This window comes from Hippocampus bargibanti, linkage group LG16, assembly GCF_051943395.1.
Source record: "Hippocampus bargibanti isolate YZ-2025 linkage group LG16, ASM5194339v1, whole genome shotgun sequence".
Taxonomy (NCBI): domain Eukaryota; kingdom Metazoa; phylum Chordata; class Actinopteri; order Syngnathiformes; family Syngnathidae; genus Hippocampus; species Hippocampus bargibanti.
In genome coordinates, this window is record NC_142749.1 from 14,684,553 (window position 1) to 14,704,026 (window position 19,474).

The 19,474-nt window shown below is 40.7% G+C and overlaps 4 protein-coding genes and 1 long non-coding RNA gene across 5 annotated transcripts in view; 3 read left to right on the plus strand and 2 right to left on the minus strand.

Annotated features, from left to right (window-relative positions):
- The first annotated feature begins 924 nt into the window (after nt 1-924).
- htr3b (5-hydroxytryptamine (serotonin) receptor 3B) lies at nt 925-8,855 on the plus strand. Its single transcript, XM_089017690.1, has 9 exons — nt 925-1,101; nt 1,252-1,296; nt 2,264-2,373; nt 2,468-2,637; nt 3,890-4,047; nt 5,566-5,776; nt 6,523-6,652; nt 8,112-8,269; nt 8,800-8,855. Exons 1-9 carry the CDS (start codon nt 925-927, stop codon nt 8,853-8,855), a joined length of 1,215 nt encoding a protein of 404 aa, XP_088873816.1.
- A 188-nt stretch (nt 8,856-9,043) lies between these two features.
- LOC148886633 (5-hydroxytryptamine receptor 3A-like) lies at nt 9,044-9,695 on the plus strand. Its single transcript, XM_089017100.1, has 2 exons — nt 9,044-9,209; nt 9,300-9,695. Exons 1-2 carry the CDS (start codon nt 9,044-9,046, stop codon nt 9,563-9,565), a joined length of 432 nt encoding a protein of 143 aa, XP_088873226.1. The 3' UTR covers nt 9,566-9,695.
- Nucleotides 9,696-12,311: 2,616 nt separating this feature from the next.
- Nucleotides 12,312-18,212, plus strand: htr3a (5-hydroxytryptamine (serotonin) receptor 3A). The gene is made up of 8 exons (XM_089017183.1): nt 12,312-12,467; nt 12,807-12,973; nt 13,709-13,753; nt 13,857-13,966; nt 14,045-14,214; nt 14,780-14,940; nt 15,681-16,206; nt 17,117-18,212. Exons 1-8 carry the CDS (start codon nt 12,395-12,397, stop codon nt 17,419-17,421), a joined length of 1,557 nt encoding a protein of 518 aa, XP_088873309.1. The 5' UTR covers nt 12,312-12,394; the 3' UTR covers nt 17,422-18,212.
- LOC148886635 (uncharacterized) lies at nt 14,653-17,267 on the minus strand. Its single transcript, XR_016117880.1, has 4 exons — nt 17,139-17,267; nt 16,086-16,177; nt 15,662-15,777; nt 14,653-14,820 (listed from the first exon to the last, which is right to left on the minus strand). It is a non-coding gene; the product is annotated as an uncharacterized LOC148886635 (long non-coding RNA).
- zbtb16a (zinc finger and BTB domain containing 16a) overlaps nt 17,319-19,474 on the minus strand; it is a 136,369-nt gene continuing 134,213 nt past the window's right edge. The window contains exons 8-9 of the mRNA XM_089017182.1: nt 18,978-19,088; nt 17,319-17,443 (exon numbers count right to left, since the gene is read on the minus strand). The gene's annotated coding sequence lies outside the window, so the exon portion shown is untranslated. The remainder of the gene's footprint in view (nt 17,444-18,977; nt 19,089-19,474) is intronic.

Consider the following 19,474-nt stretch of genomic DNA (forward strand, 5'->3'; position numbering starts at 1 on the left):
AAATAGATAGAAAGCTAGCTAGCTAGCTAGCTAGCTAATAGATATAGTAATAATAATACATTTCATTTATAAGCGCCTTTAAAAACTCTCAAGGACACTTTACAGTCACAGGATATTTTTTCTGCGGGTGAGCAGCGGCAGCCACACGCGCCAGCGTTCACTCAAAACGGAAGTAACTCAAATAGATAGAAAGCTAGCTATCTAGCTAATAGATACAATAATAATAATAGTACAATGCATCCTAATTTAGTTTTGTCGAGTAATGTAACAAGTATACTCTGGTTTTAATAATATCACTAAAAAACAAAGCAAAAAACCCAAGAAACACATTTTTATTCACTTCATGTTTGTGATCATCTGTGATGGAACCTCAGAGGAGCTTTTCCATGCGTTCCATCTTTCAATGGAGGGTATCAGCTTACTCGCTTCAGTGAAGATCAATATCAACGTAAGTAAAAAAAAAAAAAAAAATGGCAACAGTAGCCCGGTCTGTGTTGTGGCTCTTCACTCCGTATCACCGAAGCTCCTATTTGACGTAAGAGAGGATACGGGTGTATTTTTTTTTTAAAAAAGGGTGAAAAAAAAGACAGAAAATGAAGAATTTCAGCTGGATGGCTGTCATTTGGTTTCTATTGTTGTCAGGTAAGATTCTATTTTTTTTAATTTATTATTATGATTCTAGCTATTAAAATACACTACTTAGTAGCTGCTATTTTGCATTATTATATTGCATTTTCTGTGTAGCTCTCTCTCTTGTTTCTATGTAAATTGTATTTTATTTATTGCATTCTATTTGTGATTGTATTGTATTTATTATAGTACCTATGCTTGTCTGTGACTGTAAAGTGTCCTTGAGAGCTTTGAAAGGCGCTTAAAATGTAATGTATTATTATTTTAACTGGAATATTACAGTGTAATTCATTCATGTACCTTGTAGGCCACCTGGCTGAAAGTGTTCCGGAGAAGCCGAAAAGATCGGCGCTGAATCAGCTGACAAGAACGTTACTGAGGAAATATGACTGCGGAGTTCGTCCCGTTCGCAACTGGAGCAGCGCCACCACCGTCTTTGTGGACTTTATATTGCAGTCGGTCCTTGACGTGGTAAATATGAAGTTTTTCCAAGCATGTCAAGACGTGATTGTCCACACTGGTCGATCCCATGTAGACGACGAGCTAAGTTGTGATTTCAGAGGCATTTGTCTTTCAAATTGTCCAGTGTCTTCTTCAAAAAATGTTATGCCTCTGTTTTAGGATTCAAAAACCCAGAGTATTACCACAAGTATTTGGTACAGACAGGTAAGGCTCAGAACTTCAAGTACACTGATACCTTGGCTTAAGAACTTAATTGGTTCCCAGACAGAGTGTGTAAGGCGGAAAGTGTGTATCCCAAAAAATAATTTCACATAGGAAACCATTAAAATGAGAATAATCCGTTCCCAGGTCCCCATAAAACATAAATTTCTACTTTTCGAAGCCTTACAACTACACAAAATATACCTTATTTTATGTATAATAAATGTGCTATGGTATTATAATGAAATAAATAAACTGTACAGTATAATAAAGTGGTTTTATTGACCTTTGTGATGGTCGATGGCTTGATGGAATGGAGTGGCCGGTTTCATCAGCATTAAACACTTGATGCGGAACGTAACCTTCTTCTTTCACCATCTTGAGGAATGACCTTTTTCCTCATTAATTGTGTTCTGTTTAGCTGGGTTGATAACTTTGTATCAAGTGCACAGATGGCTTGTGCGGGTTATTTGTGGAGCGTGATTGATGGGATATTTTAACCTTCCAGTCTACAATCTGCTTTTGAACTATCAAAGTTGAAACGAGTCCAAATGTCACTGTTTTCTATCTATCTTCTCACCATTTAACTTTTGTTTTTTTTCACTTTTGTTTTTTTTGTTTCAAGCTCTGTCGTCTCCCTTTCGTGTGTGTGTGTGTTTCTCACTCTCTCTCTCTGTCGTCTGCCAGTTGTTTAACCCCCCACCCCCTCACTGCTGCGTTCTTGACCAATCATGTGGCTTTAACCGAATTTTCTTGTTACGAGAACGGGCATGTTCACGAATGACACATCACTCATTGTGGCAGCTCCGTGTGTATCCCAAAAATAGTTTGTATGCCAAGGTAAAATTTTCATACATGTAACATTCGTAAACCGAAAAGTTCGTAAGCCAAGGGGTTCGTAAACCGAGGTATCACTGTACTGTAAAATAAATGAGAGTGTTTAGTTCAATTCTCATCGTGGTTTCTTTAGATATGGACCGACGAGTTTCTGGTTTGGGACCCGGAGCAATTCGATGGCATCAATGAGATTTCACTGTCATCTGACGCCATCTGGGTACCTGATATTATCGTCAATGAATTGTACGTCAATCCCAATCCCTGTACGGCATTATGAAATGACCATTTGGCCTAGCGTTAGCCTCTCACCTAGCTTCTTTTCCGGCTTTCAATCCAGCGTGGATGAGGGGAGGTCGCCGGCCATCCCGTACGTCTACGTCAACTCGTCGGGTTGCGTGAAGAACTATCGGCCCATGCAGGTGGCCTTGGCCTGCAGCCTAGAAATGTACGCCTTTCCTTTTGATAAGCAGAACTGCAGCCTCACCTTCCGAAGTTGGCTCCACTCAGGTGGGCGTTCTTTCCCTTTAAGGCACCTGAGCTAAAGTCGTCCGAAATCCAGAGGAAATGTTAACTCATTCGGTGCCATTCCCGAATTTATTCGGGAACTGAAGTGTGACGTGGAACGCCATTCCCAAATTTGTTCGGGTTTTGTTTTTTCTTGCGGGGTTGCTGATAAAGCGCTGCTCAGACCTCTGGCAATATTTTTTCCCTTCCATGAGAGGGCAGCTTTTACCTTTTGTACAGCCGCCCCCACTTTCAATGCAGATAACTCTACAACTAAATACTCCTTTCTTCTTTTCCTTTCGGCTTTTCCCCTCAGCGAATCAATGTCGTCCATCTATCCCGGTTTTGTGCATCCTCTTCTCTCACACCAGCTACCTTCATGTCCTCTTTGACCACATCCATAAACCTCCTCTTCGGTCTTCCTCTCGGTCTCTCCGAACTCTACAACTAAATACTGTAAGCTCGAAATAAACCGATAAAGCGCTGGTCAGACCTCTGGCCATGTTTTTTCCCTTCCACGAAGGAGCAGCACTTACCTTTTGTACAGCCTTTCCCACTTTCAATGCAGATAACTCTACAACAAAATACTGAAAGCTCAAAATAAACCGATAAAGCGCTGGTCAGACCTCTGGCCATGTTTTTTCCGGTCCACAAGAGGGCAGTATTTAACTTTTGTCCATGTTAGTGCTTTGTTACAGCTTTAGCTGTTGTTAAAGCGCTATATCAAACAATATGTATAGATTGTAATTTCTACATCCGCCCCCATTTCAAGCTTTGATAACTCCAGATCCATATAACTTAGGAATTAACTGTTTTTTTTTCTATTTTTTCTATGAAAGAAGAGAGTCTAAGATTTTTAACGCTGTATTAAATGTTTATGTAGTCCTAAAACGCAGTATTCTGTGGGTCGAGCAATTTGAGTGAAAATGACAAAAACCCTGGCACTGCAGTGGACACATTTCTGCACATCGTCTGGCAGTTAATGAATTAGTATGATGGCAATAAGTCGAGAGCAGGCTTGTGATGCGGGCGTCGGTATTGCTATATTGCAATCACCGATGTAAAGTCACACATTTTTTTCGATTTTGTTGAAATGGTTGGTGGAAATAAGTAACTTGCGTGAAAGCCAACTTTCTTCGGGAATTATTATTTTTTAAATTATTTATTACAATTATTTTTTTCCAGTGTTTGAATAATAGTCTATTGTCCACTATTTCATCTTCACCGTCCATTGCCTCTTCTTCTTCTTCTTTAGTGAAAGAAATCGACTTGGCTCTATGGCGTAGCGCAGAGGCCATCGCTAACGACCAGAGGGAGTTCATGAATGACGGCGAGTGGGAACTACTATCCATTCCGTCGCGCTACTGGCGCCTCCGGCAGGATGACGCAGACTACGCCCACGTCTGTTTCAACGTACGTCAAGTTTGAAATGATTGTTTTAAATCTCTTCTAATGCTTATGAGGTGTCAGGATGGTGGAAGAACCGTTAAAGTGTAAAACGAGTGGCTGCGAACTTCATGGATAGGTCGAACGCGCTAAATGCTAAATGATGAGGCTCGGGTTGTTTTGTGGCTGGCGAGAAGAAGAGAGGCTCTGATAGACAGGGAAAGGGCGAATGACCATAATGAGACTGTCTCAGTGGCTGACTGATCAATGGACGTCTTGTTAGCGGGGAGGCAAATGGCCCCATAGCCCTTTTGCAGGTGGAACGGCTGGGATGGTTGCTATTCATGCTGCTCAAAAGGAGCCCAGGGCTGTTTGATGAAGGCGGACTTCATGGATCACTGAGCTTTTAATACAGAACTTCAAAAAAAAAAAAAAAAAAAAGTCATCCATTTTGATACAGTATCATCATTAAATGATGGTATTGCTGCATGACCTTTCCATTAAACACATTTAGCATGCGACACTGCACAGCTCCGATGGATCACATTACAGATTGGTGCTTGATGGATCTTTTATTAAATAAGATCAAATTTGAGTCAATAAATCCGCTTTTTTTTAAAAAGACTTTTTTTTTCATATCATTGCATCTAAAATATGTTTTGTTGAAACATCGTGTCGATTAAAAATGGGGTGGAGCGAAGCTGTTCAAACGATGAATCAACGTTGAAGCATTTTAACTCATTCACTGCCAGAAACGTGCAAAAATGTGTCCACTCCAGTGCCAGGGCTTTTGTCATTTTCACTCAAATTCCAGGACCCACAGAATATTGAGTTTTAGAACTACATAAACATTCAATGCAGCATAAGAAACCTTAGACTCTCTTCTTTCATTGGAAAAAAAGAGTTAATTCCTAAATTAGATGGGACTGGAGTTATATGAGCCTGAAATGAGGGCAGCTGTCCAAAATACAAATACATATTGGTTTATACAGCGCTTTAACGACAGCTGAAGCTGGAACAAAGCGCTAACATAGAAAAAAAATGTCAAATTCCTAATTTATATGGGTCTGGAGTTATCTGAGCTTGAAATGGGGGAGGCTGTACAAAATAATACATATTGATTGATATCGCATTTTAACAACAGCTGAAGCTGTAACAAAAGGCAAATGCTGCCCCCTCATGGAAGGGGAAAAACGTTGCCAGAGGTCTGGCCAGCACGTTATTGGCACCCAAGCAAGAAAAAAAACCTAATTTGATAAAGGCGCTTTACGTCATATTTTCAATTCCCGAATAAATTCGTGAATGGCAGTGAATGAGTGAAGCGCGGTTTCCAAATGAGCGATTGACATCTTAACGCGTGGTGCCGTCACTCAAACAGCCTCGCACAATGTTTTTCCCCGCTATGGCGGCCATTAGCGGACAAAAAAAAAAAACATTTACTTGCACCAAAAAAAACCTTTCATGTCACTTTTCGTGGCTCTAATAAGTGTCACGGGCGCCGTCAAAAAAATCCCCCGGATAAGACGACTTCTTCTTTGGTTTCAGATGTTGATCCGACGGCGCCCTCTGCTGTACGTGGTTGGCCTTCTCATCCCTAGCATCTTCCTCATGATCGTGGATGTGATGAGCTTCTACCTTCCCGTAAGCAGCGGCACCCGCATCGGCTTCAAAATCAGTACGCTGCTGGGTTACACCCTCTTCAGAGTCAACCTGACGGACGAGCTGCCCGCCACTGCCGTGACGACCCCGCTCATAGGTAGGAAAATGATTACCGTATTTTCTGCAGCATAAGGCGGACCTATAATAATAATAATAATAATAATAATAATAGTCATTCATTTAAAGCGCGGCTTATAATGCGGTGCACCTGATGTATGGAAAAGGTTTTAAAATATGTCATTCATTGAAGGTGCGCCTTATAATGCGGTGCACCTTATGTATGGATTTTTTTTAAATACAGTAAAGTCTCGTTATATCGATATTCAAGGGAGTCCGAAAAAATACCGATATAACCGGGACTATCGATATATCCGACCCTGTTTGCATGTAATTTTCTCCGTGCGTGCATAGAAATAGTATCGATATAACCGGGACTATCGATATATCCGATATCGATATAACGAGACTTTACTGTATGTCATTCATTGAAGGTACACCTTATAATGCGGTGTGCCTCGTGTATGGAAAAGGTTTTTAATTGTGTCATTTGTTGAAGGTGTGCCTTATAATGCGGTGCGCCTTATGTATGTAAAATGTTTTAAAATATGTCATTCATTGAAGGTTCGCCCTATAATGCCTTATGTATGGAAACAGTTTTCAAATATCTCATTCGTTGAAGGTGCGCCTTATAATGCGGTGCACCTTATGCATGGAAAATGTTTTTAAGTGTTATTCGTTGAAGGTGCGCCTTATATTCCAGAAAATGCGGTACAGTACTTTGTGCTTTCTAAGTTGTTTATCGCACTAACCTAACGTTTAAAAAAAATCTGATCATAATAAAAGGTGTGTTCTTCGTGGTGTGTATGGCGCTACTCATGCTCAGCCTGATCAAGTCCATCCTGGTGGTCAAACTGCTTCACCACAGCAAAAAGGAGGTCCGGGAAATGTCCGTTTCGGCCTGCCTGTTGGACAAGTACGATAGGTCGAACGCGCTAAATGCTAAATGATGAGGCTCGGGTTGTTTTGTGGCTGGCGAGAAGAAGAGAGGCTCTGATAGACAGGGAAAGGGCGAATGACCATAATGAGACTGTCTCAGTGGCTGACTGATCAATGGACGTCTTGTTAGCGGGGAGGCAAATGGCCCCATAGCCCTTTTGCAGGTGGAACGGCTGGGATGGTTGCTATTCATGCTGCTCAAAAGGAGCCCAGGGCTGTTTGATGAAGGCGGACTTCATGGATCACTGAGCATTTAATACAGAACTTCAAAAAAACAAGTCATCCATTTTGATACAGTATCATCATTAAAATGATGGTATTGCTGCATGACCTTTCCATTAAACACATTTAGCATGCGACACTGCACAGCTCCAATGGATCACATTACAGATTGGTGCTTGATGGATCTTTCATTAAATAAGATCAAATTTGAGTCAATAAATCCGCTTTTTTTTTAAAAAGACTTTTTTTTCTCCATATCATTGCATCTAAAATATGTTTTGTTGAAACATCGTGTCGATTAAAAATGGGGTGGAGCGAAGCTGGTCAAACGCTGAATCAACGTTGAAGCATTTTAACTCATTCACTGCCAGAAACGTGCAAAAATGTGTCCACTCCAGTGCCAGGGCTTTTGTCATTGTCACTCAAATTCCAGGACCCACAGAATATTGAGTTTTAGAACTACATAAACATTCAATGCAGCATAAGAAACCTTAGACTCTCTTCTTTCATTGGAAAAAAAGAGTTAATTCCTAAATTAGATGGGACTGGAGTTATATGAGCCTGAAATGAGGGCGGCTGTCCAAAATACAAATACATATTGGTTTATACAGCGCTTTAACGACAGCTGAAGCTGGAACAAAGCGCTAACATAGAAAAAAAATGTCAAATTCCTAATTTATATGGGTCTGGAGTTATCTGAGCTTGAAATGGGGGAGGCTGTACAAAATAATACATATTGATTGATATCGCATTTTAACAACAGCTGAAGCTGTAACAAAAGGCAAATGCTGCCCCCTCATGGAAGGGAAAAACGTTGCCAGAGGTCTGGCCAGCACGTTATTGGCACCCAAGCAAGAAAAAAAACCTAATTTGATAAAGGCGCTTTACGTCATATTTTCAATTCCCGAATAAATTCGTGAATGGCAGTGAATGAGTGAAGCGCGGTTTCCAAATGAGCGATTGACATCTTAACGCGTGGTGCCGTCACTCAAACAGCCTCGCACAATGTTTTTCCCCGCTATGGCGGCCATTAGCGGACAAAAAAAAAACATTTACTTGCACCAAAAAAAACCTTTCATGTCACTTTTCGTGGCTCTAATAAGTGTCACGGGCGCCGTCAAAAAAATCCCCCGGATAAGACGACTTCTTCTTTGGTTTCAGATGTTGATCCGACGGCGCCCTCTGCTGTACGTGGTTGGCCTTCTCATCCCTAGCATCTTCCTCATGATCGTGGATGTGATGAGCTTCTACCTTCCCGTAAGCAGCGGCACCCGCATCGGCTTCAAAATCAGTACGCTGCTGGGTTACACCCTCTTCAGAGTCAACCTGACGGACGAGCTGCCCGCCACTGCCGTGACGACCCCGCTCATAGGTAGGAAAATGATTACCGTATTTTCTGCAGCATAAGGCGGACCTATAATAATAATAATAATAATAATAATAATAATAATAGTCATTCATTTAAAGCGCGGCTTATAATGCGGTGCACCTGATGTATGGAAAAGGTTTTAAAATATGTCATTCATTGAAGGTGCGCCTTATAATGCGGTGCACCTTATGTATGGATTTTTTTTAAATACAGTAAAGTCTCGTTATATCGATATTCAAGGGAGTCCGAAAAAATACCGATATAACCGGGACTATCGATATATCCGACCCTGTTTGCATGTAATTTTCTCCGTGCGTGCATAGAAATAGTATCGATATAACCGGGACTATCGATATATCCGATATCGATATAACGAGACTTTACTGTATGTCATTCATTGAAGGTACACCTTATAATGCGGTGTGCCTCGTGTATGGAAAAGGTTTTTAATTTTGTCATTTGTTGAAGGTGCGCCTTATAATGCGGTGCGCCTTATGTATGTAAAATGTTTTAAAATATGTCATTCATTGAAGGTTCGCCCTATAATGCCTTATGTATGGAAACAGTTTTCAAATATCCCATTCGTTGAAGGTGCGCCTTTATAATGCGGTGCACCTTATGCATGGAAAATGTTTTTAAATGTTATTCGTTGAAGGTGCGCCTTATATTCCAGAAAATACGGTACAGTACTTTGTGCTTTCTAAGTTGTTTATCGCACTAACCTAACGTTAAAAAAAAAATCTGATCATGATAAAAGGTGTGTTCTTCGTGGTGTGTATGGCGCTACTCATGCTCAGCCTGATCAAGTCCATCTTGGTGGTCAAACTGCTTCACCACAGCAAAAAGGAGGTCCGGGAAATGTCCGTTTCGGCCTGCCTGTTGGACAAGTACGGTCCGTCGGAGAGCACCGTGACCTCCACAAGAACCCTCAACCATTCTGAAGGTAATTTTGAGGGAAAAGATTTCCAGGTTGAATTTTGTGGCTTGTTTAAAATACAAGCTGGGGGTTGCTCCACTTTGATTCGCTTCCTAGATTTCGAGTTCGAGGCTTCACCGGAAGATGACCCGGAATCGCTGATCGGTATTCGGGAAAATCCTTCCAGCCTGGAGTGGCTCCTGAGGGAGCTGGTTTCCATCCGTCTGGCCTTTTCCCAGGAGGATTCGGAGTCTGCGGCTCAGGCTGAATGGTTGGCACTCTGCTCAAAGCTCGACTGCTTCCTCTTCCGCCTCTACCTGATTGTTCTGGTTGTGTATGCCGGGACGCTGGTGTTGTTCTGGGCCAGCTGGAGCTTCGCCTGATGACACACTGGGTTGCCTTTGCTGTTCCGTAACACTCTTGTCGTTTGCTATTTGTGTGAGATTCTTCATGCTACAAAAATATCCGACTTCGATATAGCGTTTGGAATAATAAATAATAATAAAAAGTCCAAATCCAGATTTTTTTTTAACTCATTCACTGCCATTCCCGAATCTAGTCGGGAATTGAAAAGCATGACGTCGAACGCCATTTCCGAATTTGTTTTTTTTTTTTTTTTTTTTGCGAGGGGCGCCGATAAAGCGCTGGCCTTGGCCTCTGGCAATGTTTTTTCCCTTCCAAAAAAGGGCAACATTTCCCTTTTTTTCCATTTTAGCACTTTGTTCAAGCTTCAGCTGTTTTTAAAGCGTTTTAGGAACTGTCGCTGCTTGGAATTGAAGCGAATTTACATGGGACATGAGATGTAAAACATTCTTTTCGTCAATGGATGCTACAGCTTCGTGTTTGCTTTCAAAACTGAGCTTGTAGCAGATGTGCACATTCCACCATGATGTTCCTGATCCACTGGTGAAAAGGAGGCTTTGATCCTCTCCTCTTTCATCTAGAACTGCTTCATGTGACAAAGATTGTGCAGAAAGTGTTTAAGATTGAATGACTGTCTGTGTCCTTTGTGTGACAGTAGTCTTTTTTTACTTCAAGATGGCGCCGCGTGAGTGGCTGCCTTCACAGCAGTTCCTGTATTTTGTTTTTCTACTTCTTCCTTTCCATTCCTCTTCCTTCCATAACTTTGCTGCTGTGAAATGTAAATCCACTGTCAGACAAATAAAGGCTCATCTAATCTAATATTACTCCAGACCCATATAACTGTTGCATTGTATTTTGGACAGCCGCCCTAATTTTAAGCTCATATAACTCCAGACCCATATAATTTAGGAATTAACTATTTTTTTTTTATGAAAGAAAATCTCTAAGGTGTCTTATGCTGTATTAAATGTTTATGTGTTCCTAAAACTCAATATTCTGTGGGTCCTGCAATTTGAGTGACAATGACAAAAACCCTGGCACTGGAGTGGCCACATTTTTGCACATCGTCTGGCGGTGAATGAGTTAATGTCTACTTATCGCAATAAGTGTAAAGAACAGAATCATCTGGAACATTTGCTTCATTTTGTTCTCCACGTAAGATCGTCAAACTAGCTTATAACCTGCATGAGTATCGGACTATTTTTGTGTTTAGCAAATAAAACATGACTGTCATTGTCAATTTGCTAATTGTGTTTCCTTGTACTCTTCGGCGAAATTCAACAACAAAGCGCGGAAAACCGAGGGGCAAAAATAATGATTTCCCAACAGTTGGAAATGTAATTAGTGATACGACATAATGAGACGACACTAGGGAGAGAGGTGGGGATTAAACAGAGCGGCGCTCTGATCGCGCGTTTGCTACTTTCATCCCCGCCGTCACAAAACAGATCAATAAAACCCATTCGGAGCTCGGCGACTGCTGCGTCTCTACTCCCCAGTGGCTTCCCTAATAGTCTGAATGCGAATATGAAAAGTGCACCGTAGAAAGAAGCCACCAGTGGAAGGGTCTATATTAATGCAATTTTCGCACTCATCTCATCTGAAAGTGGATCGGGTTACATGATGATTCCGGAGCCGGTCTCAAAGTATGTCTGTGTGAGGTCATTGATTTTAAATCAATGCAGATTAGATGGGTTGAAATTATGAATTTATGAAACTAATTAATCTCTCACTGGCTTAATGTATGTACAGTGAAACCTCGGTTTACGAACCCCTTGGCTTATGAACTTTTCGATGTACAAACTTTACATTTATGAAAATGTAACCTTGGCATATGAACTTTACCTTGGCATACAAACTTTTTTCATACACAGCGCTGCTTCAATGAGTGATTTGTCGTTCGCGAACGAGCCCGTTCTTCTAACAAGAAAATGGCACCACCTTTAATGGCAAACATTAAAGAGACAGGCAGACGACAGTCAGAGAGTTTTAACTTTGAGAGTACAGAGTGTAGACTGCAAGGTTAAAATATCCCATTAATCAGGCTCCACAAACAATCCGCACAAGCCTTCTGTACACTTGATGCAAAAAGCTATCAACCCAGCTAAACAGAACAATTGTTGAGGAACTAGATACAATTATCGCAGAGAAAGCACCTACAAGGGATCATTCCTCAAAATGGTGAAAAAAGAAGGCTACGTTCCTCATCAAGTGTTTAATGCTGATGAAACCGACCACTCCATTCCATCAAGCCATCAACGACCATCACAAAGGTAAATAAAACGACTTTATTATATAGTACAGTTTATTTCTTTAATTATAATACCATAGCACATTTATTACACATAAAATAAGGTATATTTTGTGAAGTTTTAAGGCTTAGAAATTTAGAAAGTAGAAAATTATGTTTTATGGGGGGGGGCCATGGGAACGGATTATTATCATTTTAATGGTTTCCTATGGGAAATTCATTTTTGGGGTACACACTTTTCGTCTTACACACTCCTTCTGGGAACCAATTAAGTTCGTAAGCCAAGGTATCACTGTACATTTCTGGACAATGGTCATTTCGAGGCAGCGCGCAGGCGGCGCGTCGCCAATTTCCTTGGTTAGCATTTTGGATTCGGTCCCACATAAACGAGAAAGCGCCGTAACTCAATTAACTGTCTTGACACCCAATCTGGTCACACACACACACACACACACACGCACGCATAACCTTACCCGCTTTTTTTCCAGCTTTGTTTTTGCTTACCGTGCCAGTGTTGCGGATGGGAGTGTCCTCTCGCCAGACGTTCGTTCTTCACTCTTGCTCGTCGGGCGACGCTGGAAGAAGGTGAACGGTCACCATGAGACCCACGTCAGCCTGGACGCCGTTGGTCTTCTTGGTTGTTATTCAGGGGACGATAAAAACCTGCGCAGGTACATATCATCTTTTTTTATTATTCTTATATGTGTTTGTTTACATCGTTTATGGTCAACTAATCAATATTGGACGAAAAAAAAAATGGTAAACATCAGCAAGGTTGCTATGATTTGAGTTGGCTGAATAATTATCTATTGTAGTCTTTTGAATAAACTGTGTGGCTGTCGCTGCTCACCCGCAGAGAAAATATCCAGTCACTGTAAAGTGTCATTGAGAGTTTTGAAATAAATAAATGAAATGTATGATTATTATTATTATTATTCATACAATTATTTTTATCCCCTGTCGCCCCCCCCCCCCAAAAAAAAAAAAAAAAAAAAAAAAAAAACAATCAGTGAGGAAACTAGGTAGCAGCAGCACAGGCCGATTTGCCAACGCCACTTTGGTACGACTTTCCGAGTTTTTAAGCACGGGCTACAAGAAAGGAGTGCGACCAGTGAAAGACTGGCGGACGTCCACCCTGGTGGCCATCGACTTGATGGTTTACTCCATCCTCAACGTGGTGAGGATACATGGAATCCATCACCAAATGCTTTGGAATACAACCGGATGCTTTCATTATTAACTCATTCACTGCCAGACGATGTGCAAAAAATGTGCCAGGGTTAATTGTCATTTTCACTCAAATTGCAGGACCAACAGAATATTGAGTTTGAGGACTACATAAACTTTTAATATAGCGCAAAAACCGTATATTCTCATCTTTCATGAGGAAAAAAAAAGTTAATTCCTAAATTACATGGGTCTGGGTTATCTGAGCTTGAAATGGGGGCAGATGTGCAAAATACAATATAATACATTTACAGTATATTGATTTATATAGCGATTTAACAACAGCTTAAAATGTAAAAAAATCATGAGGAAAAAAAGAGTTAATTTCTAAGTTATATGGGTCTGGGTTATCTGAGCTTGAAATGGGGGCAGATGTGCAAAATACAATATAATACATTTACAGTATATTGATTTATATAGCGATTTAACAACAGCTTAAAATGTAAAAAAGTGCAAATGCTACCCCCTCATGGGAGGGAAAAACATTGCCAAGCGCTTTACCGGCACCCAAGTAAGAAAAACAAAAAACAAAAACTGAACTAATTCGGGAATGGCGCGCCACGTCATATTTTCAATTCCCAAAGAAATCCGGGAATGGCAGTTAATGGGTTAAATTGAATACCCGATTCGTGTAAAAAGAATTGAAATACATATTTGTTTTTCATTTTCTTTTACAACTCAAAAGGATGAGAAGAACCAAGTTTTGACAACTTATGTATGGTACAGACAGGTAATTAATTACATATTAAGTCAATCTATTTGTCAGTGCTATAACTGTCATTGAATGTTGTGTAGTGGTTCCATTAAGCTATTCTCATTCTGGAACCTTCTAGTCATGGACGGATGAATTCTTGGTGTGGAATCCCGAAGACTTTGACGAAGTGAAACAAATTTCTCTACCGACTGCCAACGTTTGGGTGCCGGATATCCTCATCAATGAGTTGTAAGGCTAATGGAAACTATTTGTCGTCTTTTATGGACATGTCAACAACAAAAAGATCTTCTTCTGTTGTCAACACAGCGTCGACGTGGGGAAGTCTCCAGACATACCGTACGTCTACGTGACCCACGACGGACTGGTGCGCAATTACAAACCAATCCAAGTGGTCACCGCCTGTACGCTCAACATCTACAATTTCCCATTCGACGTCCAAAAATGCAGCTTGACCTTCCAGAGCTGGCTCCATACAAGTATGACCACTCAATTTCAACTTTGTCATTTGATAAAAGATTTTAGCCATAAAAAAAATGGGTAGGGATTCTACCATTAATTCATTCACTGCAAAAATGTGTCCACTCCAGTGCCAGGGTTTTTGTCATTTTCACACAAATTGCAGGACCCATAGAATAGTAAGTTTTAGGACTACATAAACATTGAATACAGCGTTAGAAACTTTAGACTCTCTTCTTTAATCAGAAAAAAAGAGTTAATTCCTAAATTATATGGGTCTGGAGTTATCTGAGCTTGAAATGGGGCCGGCTGTATACAATACAATACATACATGCTCGATTGTGAACTTATAATAAGCTGTAATTCCAAAGCGCCATTTTTGGGTGTGTGCCACCGCAAATTCCAATTCTCCAAATAAGCTCAATTGAAAACTCCCGGGTAACTCACCATTCCTGAAACGGACCTTGGGTCCGACCCCCTGCCGAGTTGTGTGCTCAGAAAGCCGAGGCCTCGCTAAAAGGGTCGTGGGGGGGGTCGTTGCTACGGCGGTTTTACGCTGCTCCTGACATTGTGTTCGATCGGCAGTTGATGACATCAACATCACGTTGATGCGCAGTCCCGAGGAGCTGAGGGAGGACAAGAGCGTCTTCATGAACAAAGGCGAATGGGAACTACTTCATATCCTGTCCAACTACAAAATCTTTAGCGTGGACGATGACGACTACTACGCCGAGATGAAGTTTCATGTGGGTGTACCTTTTCAGTATATTATTATTTTTACTGTGTGTGCGTGTGTGTTGTGTAGCTATCTATCTGGCTATCTAGCTAGCTAGCTATTGGCTATCTATTTGGCTAGCTATTTAATTGGCTATCTATCTATTAACTAGATATTAGCTAGCTAGCTTTCTATCTATTTGAGTTATTCCGGGTTGAGTGTGTGGCTGCCGCTGCTCACCCATAGTAAAAAACATGATCATGTGACTGTAAAGCGACCTTGAGAGTTTTGAAAGGCGCTTATAAATGAAATGTATTATTATTATTATAAATATGTAAATATGCTGTCCATGTTAAGCATTGTTACAGCCTCTGCTGTTGTTAAAGTGGTATATAAATCAATATGTATTGTATTGTATTGTATTGTAAATAGATTCTGAGCATCTCCAGAATTGCCGTATTGAAATTATAAGGGTGTGTGTCTTGTGTCAAATGTTAATTTTAAATTATGATACAGGGTGTTGATAAAAAAATCCGAAATGGTGGCTACAAAATGGCCCCTCGGCCATTTTGTAACCAAAATAGTCATCCAAAATGGCGGCTACAAAATGGCTCCTCTGCCATTTTGTAACCAAAATAGTCATCCAAAATGGCGGCTACAAAATGGCTCCTGGGCCATTTTGGATGACCTCCGCGGTCTGTATATACACGAAACGGTAGAAATAGAAACAAGGTGCTTATTGAAATAAATACCTTTAAAAAACATCGACAGGTGGTTATCCGTCGTCGGCCATTATTCTACACGGTCAACCTGTTGCTGCCCAGTATCTTCCTCATGGTGATGGACATCGTCGGCTTCTATCTTCCACCTGATAGCGGCGAGAGAGTTTCTTTCAAGATCACATTACTGTTAGGATACTCCGTCTTCCTCATCATTGTCTCCGACACTCTTCCCGCCACCGCCATTGGAACGCCGCTCATCGGTGATTATAAGGAAGGCCTGTTTTATTCGATGGCATCAATTTCACTGATGCAATCTCATCTCGCTTCTGCCGTAGGAGTCTATTTCGTAGTTTGCATGGCCCTGTTGGTAATCAGCCTGACGGAAACGGTGTTGATCGTCCGTCTGGTCCACAAGCAGGACTTGCAGCGACCTGTACCTCACTGGTTGAGGTACCTGGTTCTGGAGAGAGCGCCGGATCTCTTCTGCATCCACAAGAAACACCGTTTGTGCTCCAGACTCTCCTCGCAGACCTCCGATATGGCTGACTACAAAGAAGATAACAATTATGGAGCTGGTGAGCGTTTTGATGATTCACTTTGCTCTACAAGAAAAAAAAAAATCCTCGTTTAGTACGTACCTTGGTTAGCATAAATATCTGAATCACAGACAGATTCAGTAGATTTTGTCCATATACAGTTATTCCTCAGTTTACAAACTTGATTGGTTACCAGAAAGTGTGTGCAAGATTAAAAGTGTGTCTTCCAAACATTTATTTCCCATAGGAAACCATTAAAATGACAATAATAAGTTCCCAGGTCCCCATAAAACAATTTTCTATGAAATGGGAGCCGACTTTTTGTCCTCTATTCCCCGCCCCCAGTCTTCGGTTAAAGCCACACGTGATTGGTCGATATCCGTGGTAGAGGAGTTAGGGGAGAATTACAGACACATGCAGTAGTGAGGAAGTGGGGGGTAGGGTAGACAGGTGGATAAATGTGATCACATTATGCACATATTATTATTCAACGTTTATATATTTTACTAGTTGGTATGATAGCATTAACATGAAAAGCAAATTAGAGACAGCAGATCATCAGACCAGAGTAACCATGGAAAGTGAAAGTTAGTGGATGCTCTCTGTGCACGTATAAATCAAGCCATATAAATAAAAATATATGATATAGCGTGTTTTTTACATGAGTAATTCGTTTTTCACATAATTTTACATGATTTTAGTAGTTAATTAATTTAAGCAACAACAAAAAAATGAGGAGTCATTTGGGAGCCAAGAGAGCCGGGTCTTTTTTTAGTGAGCCGAGCCAAAAAAAAACCGGCTCTCTAAAAAGAGACGGAATTCCCATCACTAGCACCTGGGTTAGCATTAGCAAAACGTTTCGCTAACTAGCTTTTCGCTAGTTGCATTGTATTTGTTGACGGCAAAACGCATGTTTTCAGACACGATCAATATGTCTCCCCACTCCCAGTCCAATGTACGCTCCATCACACCTGTGAGATCGGCCGGCAGCATGAAATGGAGGCCACCCTGCTGGGACGAGGCCTGCCCCCGGCGAGGGACCCATCGCCACCACCCGTCGTGAGCAACATCCTCCAAGAGGTGACAGCGATTCGGAACTTCTTGGAGAAACGGGACCTCTGTAACGAAGTGGCTAAGGAATGGCTCCAAGTGGGCTATGTTCTGGACGTGTTGCTCTTCAGGGTCTACGTGGTCGCCGTGGTGGCTTACAGTATTACGCTGGGCACGCTGTGGTCTGTGTGGCAGGTGGCCTGAGGCCGACGCCATTTTGGTAGTTCTGTGGGAAACGGAGAATTTCACAGCAGGTTGTTAAAGTTTGAAAACACTTGCCTGGTAACCTAACGGGTCGTGAGTCAGTGTGATTTTTTTTTTAAATAGCCAGATGGGTTTACCCCAAATAAAGCTGAAATTTATTTCAGATTTAGCGAGTCCCATTAATGATGTGCCATATTTTCGGCCATCTTTGGGAGGTCCACAGAAATAAGGCATTCTAGTCTTCATAATACATACGTATATCGATTGAAATGGGTTGCTCTTTAGGAGATTATAAAGAAGAACAGAAAAAATACCTGTATCTTATTGCTTAGTTTTTTTTCCGGTGTAAATTTGAAACATTGGGGTAAAAAAAATCCATCTTACCTTTTTTATAAAATGTCTTTACGAAACCACGCCATTGCAAATATGTGATGCGACTTACACAGTGCTGTATATAATCACAATTATGTATTTGTTTTGCTACTGCTCAAACTTTAAAAACACAAAATATTACAGTAACAAGTTACCTGGAAAGTTTTGAAAGGTGTTTATAAATTAAATGTATTGATATTAATAGATAACGTATACTGTGTTTGATTATGTGATTTTGCACCATATAATTACAAAATCTATCTTCCAGCATACATCGTAATTATGTCTAAACCGATATATTATCGACATCTAAATTACTGCGTGATGAATTAAATGCTTTTATCATGTAAATCCATTCAAAAAAGACCGTTTGTGCGTTTTCTGAACATGCTGCAATTTTACCACCAAGCCAGAGAGCGGCGCTGTGCACTACTACATCGAAGCCTTTCAAAAGTGAACAAGACACTGGCCGTGAATAATTTCAAAATGCTGGAAATTATTTTGTCTATATGTCTTTAAATGAATTAAATTCATTTTGCTTTGTAGTCATTACACCAGGGACAACATGGCACGTGTTCTAGTCATAAAAGCGGACATTGTTTGTTTTTATTCAAGAAAGCGCTAATTTTCTACATAACACCACCCATAAAAACAAAACATTAAATTAATTAAAACGGAAAAAAATATATATTTCCTCCATATGTACACTGAGTTATGAGCTTGGACATACAATAAATTAAACTCGTAAATCAAAGCGCCAGTGTACTTTTATAGTCATTAGGAGGATTAGCAGTTTCTTGTCATCCGTGACCCTTCGGGCTATGCACCTGCAAGTGGAAGTGATTCAAGCTGCAAGGCTCAGACACCGGCTTCTGGTTGTCATGGTAACAAACGTCAGCCTCACCCAGTGGTGTACGAGATGGTGAATAAAGTCACTCATGTGCATGAAACATGGAGCCGGCCCCTATTACAGGCTATCTTAGCGTGACAAGAGGTGAAGTTAAGTGCTCTATAATTTTTATATTCTTGGTAGTAATTTGACAAAAGCATGTCGCATTTGTTAGAGACACACACACAGGCAGTGTTTTAAAATAATAGAAAAAAGATGCATGCAGATTAAAAATAAAAATATTGGAACAGATTACACCAGGAAAATGGGTAATATAAACAAACGGAACATTTACCCTGACAATGCGGGTCAAAGGTCAAGACACCAGGCCAGCGGTGATGGCTGACATCAAGACGTTGAATGACGCAGACTCCAGTGGCCTCTTTGGTCCTTCCTTCCTCATCAGCTACAATAACATCAAAGTACAAGCAGTGAACACATTACACAAGCAACTTTTGCCCTACTACATTTCAAAACGCCCAAAACACAACGCATAGCGGGCACTTTGTAATACAACTCCAAAAGCACAATCAAGATGTTACTATTTGACAAAAGACGAATGGACCAGCCGGGCCATGCACTTCCATATTTTTGACAAGGGAGATTTAAAGACTCGAACTCAGGGGTCACCAACCTGTGTAAAATTTAGAGCCACTTTTTGAACACTGATCACACTAAGATTTATTTATTTATTTATTTATTTGTGTATGTATGTATGTATTTAGTTATTTGTGTATATATGTATTTGTTTATTTAGTTTTATGTATTTATTTATTTGTTTGTTTATTTATC